We start from the raw sequence: 8968 nt of genomic DNA, 5'->3' as shown, positions 1-8968 counted from the left end.
CGGAGCTTTCTAAAACTACGAGTCAACTGAATCAATTCAATAGCCTTTCAAAATGATTCAGTGATTCGAATCGCTACACTGTCAACTCCTGCTGCTCAAAACAGTGTAAATGCAAAGAGAACAACAAATCAAAATAATAAATTCAAATCAGTAAATAATACATATAAATATATAAGTATATATTGTGTCCTGGGGGCTAGGCTAGGTTTTGTTTTTGTCTTATCAGGTGATTTAAGTCCATTAACTCTCTCTCTGACTGACTCCCTCACAAATGGGCTGACTACTGAACTAGGGAGCTGATTGAGTCACACGAAGAGATTTACTTTATTACTTTCTGTTAATTATTCTCATTTTAAACAGGACAAAGTGTCCAGACACACAGAAAAACTTCTGCTGAAGAGACTGAGATCCACGTGTCACAGTTATAAAGATGGAGTTTATTAAAGAGGAGATTGAAGATGTGAAGATAGAAGAAATATTCCGAATCAAACATGAAGATACTGAGGAACAAACAAAGATGGAGTTTATTAAAGAGGAGAGTGAAGAAACATTCAGAGTCAAACATGAAGATACTGAGGAACAAACAAAGATGGAGTTTATTAAAGAAGAGAGTGAAGACATGAAGATTGAAAAAACATTCAGAGTCAAACGTGAAGATACTGAGGAACAAACAGGTTGGTTTTCATTCTCAAAGCTGAACTCACTCACTTGATCCTTGGGCAATCCCATGCAAAAGTAATCCTTAGGTTTTACCTGAATAATAAAAAGTATGTTTAACTTGTGCATTTAGGTCTGTATTTTACTGTAATAACGTGCTTTAAAATACAAATAAAAATAGTTTAACAGTGGGATCTGCATTTGCAATTATCAGCCCCTGTAACGTTCAATGTTACTGAACTACTTTTTGTGCAGTACGAGTAAAGGGTTGTGGGGGTCATGGGAATTAAATTGCTTGCGTCCTTTAGTTAAAAGTATAATACGTATAAAATATATTTTATAAAAAATGGACGGTGGTCCGAACTCGTTTTTAGTGTTGTTGATCGATCTCCAGCGATAGAGTATACGATTCTTTAATGTACGATATTAAGTAATTATATGTAGTCAAATAAAATTTATTGGCAATTCTGGTTTGATCATATATTTTCAGAAACGTATGTTTTGATTGTCAATCTTCTTAGGCAAATCGCGGGCCAGCTCTAATAGGTGAACCAATCGGATTGGAGTTTTTAACGTCATTAAAAATATTAACCAATCGCAAGACTCCCAGACTAGGACCCCGAAATGGGCGGGAGTGACATAGCAATATTTTATATTGCAGGCTAACCTTATATTTATATATCTAACATAAATTTGACACAATTTATCTTATGGAGTGTTGTGTGCATGTTACTAGCTGTACATCAACAAACATCATACCCTTTTCAGGAACACGTTGGATCAAGTTTGTACAGTGTTCTTTAGAGTAGGTGAATTTAAATACAAAAGAAAGCCAAATCGCCCAAAAAGCTGTGGAAAAATATAAAATCACAAAAGGCCATATTCCAGATGTGCCAATTCATGTTGGCTTCCATAGAGAATGCTACATGCAGTATGCTAACAAAATAAATATTGAGTGAGCCAGCACGAATAAAGGAAAGACAGTACAGAAGGCTGAAGGTTTGTAAAGCAGCTTTATAGTGGTTAGTCTAAGTGTAAGTTTGTTGTTTGACCTCATACGTTTGGATAAATCATGGTGTAAATGCTTTGAATCCTTTTTAACCCCAAACAAATTACTGATATTTACATCGCAGACATAGTGAAAAATCATACAAATATAATGATATAATGTAATAACATATATATTAAGTCTTATAAAAGGCTTCTATAGACACAGCGACATCTAGTGGACACATTTTTCAACATATAGCGACTGAAAATGTGCTCCACCAATCAGATGAGCAAAACATTAAAAGAGTTTTATGATGAACCGTGAAAAACTAAGGGCATTTTCATTGTTTCTGCAGAATTGATGAGTAAGGGGATAGATCAAGTCAAGATGTCGTCTCACAGCAGAGCTGAGGATCTGGGATTACCTGGGGAAACAGATTAGCAGAGTTGTAAACAGTATAGTAAAATTATTGGTTCACGGTCTAATAAATGCGGATTTATACACACACACACACTTATATATATGTATATGTATACACATATATATTTTTTGTCCCCCTTAGTTATATACAGGTTGTCAAACTATAAAGTTGGTAGCATTACTACTACAATCCATGCAGTCATCCCATTTTTCTGTTTTTCCCTTATCTTATCCATTACAATATATTAGATGAAGAAACCTACACCACAAATACGCCAACAGAGGTTAGAGTTCTCCGCTCAACCACAACAGCGGTTCCGGAGCATCTAAAATGAGCACCACATCTCCTTCCAAGGCAGTGCATAATATGCAGAAGTGATAAATATTTCACCCAAAAATATAAACGGAAGAGGGTAAAGGAGAATCTTCAGAAATGTGAAACATTGACAGCTGGTAAGCTGCTGCTTGCAGCGGGGTCACGCAGGGATGAAAATCTTCTATTACAAATACCTGAAATGAAGCAATGTATCATTTCAGATGCTACAGAAACTACACTGTATTTCTGTACAAAACAGATAAACATGACTGCACAGGAAACAGCCAGTTTCAGACTGGATACAAGCACTTCTGTACAACGGTGGAGGAAAGTTTGCTAAGAAACCGGAAGGTGCTTAAGCTATCAAAGTGGAATGCACTGTTCAAGAAATGTGTCCATGAAACAGAAGGAATTGACATCTCCTCTTACAAATCTGGTTCCTTAAAAGTAAGACTAAAAAAAGTCATATCCTTTTCTTAAGTTTCAAAAACTATCAAGGCATGAATTTGTCTATGTTGAGGATTTGACACCACACGAAATGGTCCAAGATGAAGTTGCCACAGCTGGATCATCTTTGTCATCAACATCTTCATCCTCATCATCAGATGAAGACAACACAAGACAAATTGAAACAGATGACACAAATGAGACCCGCCTCTTCTTCCATGCAGCCATGACACTGAAAGATGCCATAATTGAAAAGTGTAAGGCAACACACAAACTCACATGGCCACCAACAGCACAGCAACTTACGATGTCAGCTGCAGCAAATCTGGTCCCAGATAAGCTTTTCAATTTCATTGCATGGACTACAGTCATGACAACAGATCCCTCTACTGAGAATGAATGAGTGAATGTTAGTGAAGAGGAGACTGAGAAGATTGTCTCAAGTGGCCAGGATTTTATTAAGCTAACAATGAAAGGCAGATGGCTTATGCCCAAATATTGTGCTTATTGAATGGTCTTGGGCACTGATCCTCTAACTCGCAGGTACTTGAACATGACACAGCTTTAGCACAGCTACAAATACTACGAGGTGAGACTTACATCCCCCAAAACATGCAAGTACAGTTGCAAGCAACTCTAGTTTGGGACAATAATGATTTTGGAGAAGAAATGAAAATTTAATAAGAGCAGCAGCAGCAACGACTACAGTAGGATGTCTCTAAGTAGTATGTATTGAAACTGTATATATATTTGCTTAGCAGTTTTGGAAAATTAGTTCCACTTTATGTCGTCTTTTTTTTTTTTTCTTTAAAGGTGTACATGTGGAAAGTTTGATCCCAGCATCGCATGTTGTTTACTTGATGTGCTTACGCGCCGATAGCTAAGTTAACCCTCTGGGGACGGATTGGGCGGTACCGCCCAAAATGGCATAATTTTACAAATGTGTAGTTATCTCAAAAACTATTAATGCTAGAGAGATGCGGGCACAGACTTCCTCAGATTCCACTGAAAACAGCGGTGTCCAGTTTGTATATTAAACACTTCCCTTATTGAGCAATACCACTGCGTAAACAGGCCAATGAAAACGATTGTGTTAGGCAGATTCAACACGCAACAGCCAGTGGAAAAATTGCCGCTGGGAGGAATCTTTTTCTAACCCAATCAGAGGAAGGTTATGTCTTTTAGCCATTCAGAGGACTCTGTAGCTCTGCTGTAGCCTTGTAAAAGCTGGCTGTACTATAGTAAAAGACATGTAATCAATAAGCGTTCGGAGAATCTGCATCAGGGTGGAGAAAGCAGAAAGCGATCGGAGTGTTACAGCATTATTACAGAATTGTTTTATCAAAATGGCAAGCAGTAAAAGATTTACGGCAGAACAAGCTCTGGAACAATTACTGGAAAGGCCTGGAGAGGCCTTTCTTTGCTCACTGGCATGCCTAGGACTGTTTTTAAAAAAAGTTAATTATTTAATTGTTCTTTACACATTTGATTAAACAATAACACATTTCTGTCAAGCAAAGAGTTTGAAAAATATATTTTTGGGTCAAAAACTTTTCACTATTGTTGTGTGAGGTAGGATTTTCAGTAATAAATGACAAAAATCTCATTTTCGTTTTTTGAAATTCTCTAGTTTATTGTAGAATTTTTCACGCATGCTTATGGTAGCTTAGGGTCTTCTGAATCCATAGATACCAAACGCAGGGTGTTCCATCTCCTTTACATATGATTTATAAGCCCAAATATAAAAATAGAGAAAACAGACCAAAAAGGGCTTAGTCCCAAAAAAAAAAAAAAAACGGCTAGAACTGTTTGTAAATAAAGTTAATTATTTAATTGTTCTTTACACATTTGATTGAACATTAACCCATTTCTGTCAAGCAAAGAGTTTGAAAAATATATTTTTGGGTCAAAAACTTTTCACTATTGTTGTGTGAGGTAGGATTTTCAGTAATAAATGACAAAAATCTCATTTTCGTTTTTGAAATTCTCTAGTTTATTGTAGAATTTTTCACTCATACTAACTTTATAGACATTATGCATGCATGCTTATGGTAGCTTAGGGTCTTCTGAATCCATTGATACCAAATACATGGTGGTCCATCATCATTACATTTTGATCATCATTATCAGCTGAAATGTAAAAATAGAGAAAACGGACCAAAAAGGGCTTAGTCCCCTAAGGGTTAACAACACAGAGATATTTGAAGCAGTTTTACTCACCGCCTGCGGATCCAACACACGATCCTGACCCTTTTTCGTTGGGACTGCATTATCCTTAAGAAATAAACGATACGCAAATCCGGCGTCAAACTGGGCCTTGTTTGTAAAACAAGCATCTTCGAAATGCAGGGAACAAACACAAACACTTGCACAACTCCGTTAATGCTCTGTAAAAATAAGCTCCATACACTGGTCCCTTAATGCTGATTCTCTTTTGGTAATCTGTGCAGGGTTGTCTTGCCCTGGCAACCAAAAACTCTCTCGCTCTGGTCAGTGAATGTCTCTGCTCTGCTATACGAGAGCGCGCGCTCTTCTGGCAGAAGTGCCTCAGGACCCATATAAGGCAATTCCACTCCATCTAACATCACACAGACCCATACTCGAAAAAAACTTTCCGAAACTTGAGACAAACCGGAAGAGGTTTTTTTGGAACAACTTAATTTTTGAAACTTTGTCCATGTTTAGCATGGGAATCCAACTCTTTAACAGTGTAAAAAACTCAGTATGTATGAAATAGCATTTCACCCCCCTTTAAGTGTTTCTTCACCTTCAGTACCATGACTGACGAGCCCCCAACTGCTTCCCGGGCGCCGCAGCATTAATGGCTGCCCACTGCTCCGGGTGTGTGTTTACGTTGTGTGTGTGCACTTTGGATGAGTTAAAAGCAGAGCACGATTTCTGAGTATGGGTCATTTATAAATTGCTTAAAGGGTTAGTTCACCCAGATGATCCGAACATGAGGGTAAGTTATTAATTATATAATTTTGCTATCTGGGTAAACTAACCCTTTAAAGCATTTTATACAAGACAAAAAATCGGTGTTATCGGTAATTTAAGGAATCTGTGATTCATCTCTTACAGATCCATGTGACACTATTATAAAGATGGAGTTTATTAAAGAGGAGCGCGAAGACATGAAGATTGAAGAAACATTCAGAGTCAAACATGAAGATACTGAGGAACAAACAGGTTGGTTTTCATTCTCAAAGCTGAACTCACTCATTTGATCCTTATTAAAATGCCCAACTCTGCGGAAAGGAATGATATTTGTGAAGAATGTCACACGAGTTTTGTAATTAAAAATCTTTTATTTGACATGGAGTGAGTTGCCTCATGTGGACAGACATGTTGAGATCACATGAACCATTACCTGGAAGATTATACAATTGCTCTTTATTAAGGTTTTAAGATCACATTTAACACCTTTAATAGCTCAGTGCATATAAGATCTACATGTTGTTGGTTTTGATGTTTGTTCTCTGTGCCATTAAAAATAGTGTTAATCTGGATTTGTCTTTTTTTTGCGTTAGACCTGATGACACTGAAAGAGGAGAGTCAAGAACTCAATGAAAAGGAAGATAATGTTCAGCATGAGAAATATGATTTCATGAATGAAGAAAAATTATTTAGTTGCTCGCATAGTGAAAAGACTTCACGAAAAAGAGCTCAAAATACAGCAAATAGAAGTTATTTCACCTGCCAACAGTGTGGGAAAAGCTTTACTGAAAAATCAAACCTTACTGTTCACATGAGAATTCACAGTGGAGAGAAACCGTTCACATGTTCTCAATGTGGAAAAAGATTTACATATAAACAACACCTCGATGACCACATAAGAATTCATACTGGAGAAAAGCCTTACACCTGCCAACAATGTGGAAAGAGTTTCATTCAAAAAGGACACCTTAGAGACCACATGAGAACTCACTCTGGAGAGAAACCTTACACATGCAATCTGTGTGGAAAGAGCTTCATTCGAAAATCAAACCTTAACAAGCACATGAGAATTCACACTGGAGAGAAACCTTTCATATGTTCTCAATGTGGAAAAAGTTTTACATTTAAACAACACCTCGATGACCACATGAGGATACATACTGGAGAGAAACCTTTTACCTGCCAACAGTGTGGAAAGAGTTTCACTCAAAAAGGAAACCTAATGAAACACGTGAAGTCTCACATTTGAAAGAAGCCCTTAGCATGTGATGGACATAAAGTTGCTCTTTATCATGTACAAACAAACCAGTGTGATTATCGTTAAATGAGATTTACTGCTCAATTCAAATATGCTTTCATGCTTTGGCCAGAGATGGACGAGTTTAGTGCTTGTCATAGCCCTTATATGTTATATGTATATTTATGCATTTAGCAGATGCTTTTATCCAAAGCGACCTACAGTACATTCAGGCTAACAGTTTTTAACCCAACACGTGTTCCCTGGGAATCGAACCCACAACCTTGCGCTGCTAATGCAATGCTCTACCACTTGAGTCACAGGAACATAAGAAGCCTTATGAAAATCAACCATGCTTTTAGTAAACATGACTGTAGTCAGCGTATGAAAGAAGGTTTCACTTATACTACAACTAAATACATGTTCAATTATGCATTATTGTATTTTTTACAGGGAAAGTGTTAAAAGCACATTTTAGTTCATATTCATGGTGTCCCAAAATAGCACAGTTTAGTACACTAAGTTGTTCTAAGGATTCTAAGAACTTATGTTCTAAGAAGAACTGAAGAGTAATTTTTAGTATATTAACTGAATTTTCTTTTGCATGAAAATAGAGAACTTTAAGTAAGTTATGTAAGTGTACTGGAATAAAATTTTATTCCACTTTTTTTACCCTCCATTTTACACTTTGGTGCTGCATCAATTTAGTTTTATTCATTTTTTTTTGTGTACATAAAAATATACACCGCATGCATAATTATTCGGCATGTTGATATTCTGATTATATTTATTTTCCAAGCACATTTTACCAATTCCAAACCACATCAATCTTAATAACTACTACTAATTTTGTATTTAATCAATTATAATTGAAATGAGATTTATTAATTGAATTGATATGAAAAAAAATAGCCAAAAAAGTTGTTTAACTCGGACTGAAAAATCCAAAAATTATTAAAATCTCCATGCAAAATATTAAAAAAATAAGTTAAAGAGCCACACGAATAGGAAATCAAAAATTACCTGTATTACAGTGTATGATGTAGCTGTCCATCAGTGTAAACAATGTGCAAAGTAATTAAACAAAAAAGTACACGATTTATAAAGTTATTGGCTTCTAAAGTAAGGAGTCGACTCTGAATCGCTGAAACGAGTCGCTATAGATTTCAAATCTTTTGCCCATCTCTATGTACGTCACTAGAACATTCTGCATAATAATCTCCGCCTACCGTCTTGGGAGAAACGGAACTTTGACCTGCCCCACCCCCCCCCCCCCACACACACACACACACAGACACTCTGTTTGGTGTGATAGCATCATGTCGAGGAGACCGTGTGTTTTTAATTGTAAAGGCAAGTTTGTTTTATTTTCACTGCCAACGAATGAAGATCAGAAGAACCAATGGCTAAAATTCATTTTTACCACAATAACAGAGCAGTACAACAAACCCCTTTTGTTGTGTTCACAACATTTCACTGATGACTGCTTTTCTAATCTCGGTGAGTACAAGGCTGGATTTTCAAAGCGTTTGGCCATAAAAGAGGGTTCATTACCAACTTTATTTAGACCAACGAGCATCTCCGAATCACAACGCGAAGTATGATTATGAAGTTATGTGTTTGTTTTCTCCCGAGCGTCTTATCAGTATGTGTGCTGTCTGCAGCCTTTGTCTGTGCTGATCTTCATTTACAAACACGTCATTAAAATGAAGTGTAACAAGTGCTGCTAACAGATATTCTGTGATAAAGTAATCCATATGAAAACGATGCAATGTCCGTTTTTCATGTATCCCTTCGTTATATCCAGAGCCATGGCTCTGGTTATATCTAATGTGACCATGCCCCCGCACTGAACGCGCGGCTTGAATACGCATACACATAAGAAAAAGCAGCTAGACTGTTCAAGTTTTTTATTTTACTGTTTGCTTCGCGATGAGAGGAATAAGACATAATTCACCCCAAA

General features: G+C 36.7%; 1 protein-coding gene across 2 annotated transcripts; it reads left to right on the top strand.

Moving 5' to 3' along the window:
• The first annotated feature begins 626 nt into the window (after window positions 1–626).
• Window positions 627–8054, top strand: LOC113067133 (gastrula zinc finger protein XlCGF7.1-like). 2 transcript variants are annotated; one of them, XM_026239412.1, is made up of 3 exons: window positions 627–674; window positions 5913–6020; window positions 6362–8054. In XM_026239412.1, exons 2-3 carry the CDS (start codon window positions 5936–5938, stop codon window positions 7015–7017), a joined length of 741 nt encoding a protein of 246 aa, XP_026095197.1. In that variant the 5' UTR covers window positions 627–674; window positions 5913–5935; the 3' UTR covers window positions 7018–8054. The 2 variants fall into 2 exon arrangements, 1 of the variants encoding a protein (XP_026095197.1); XR_003279282.1 differs by lacking the exons at window positions 5913–6020; window positions 6362–8054 and adding an exon at window positions 2004–3570 and having other exon boundaries at window positions 632–674.
• Window positions 8055–8968: the final 914 nt, after the last annotated feature.

The sequence above is a fragment of the Carassius auratus genome, chromosome 4, assembly GCF_003368295.1.
Source record: "Carassius auratus strain Wakin chromosome 4, ASM336829v1, whole genome shotgun sequence".
Classification (NCBI taxonomy): domain Eukaryota; kingdom Metazoa; phylum Chordata; class Actinopteri; order Cypriniformes; family Cyprinidae; genus Carassius; species Carassius auratus.
Note: the sequence above shows the minus strand (reverse complement) of the source record. Positions and strands in the feature narration are given on the sequence as shown.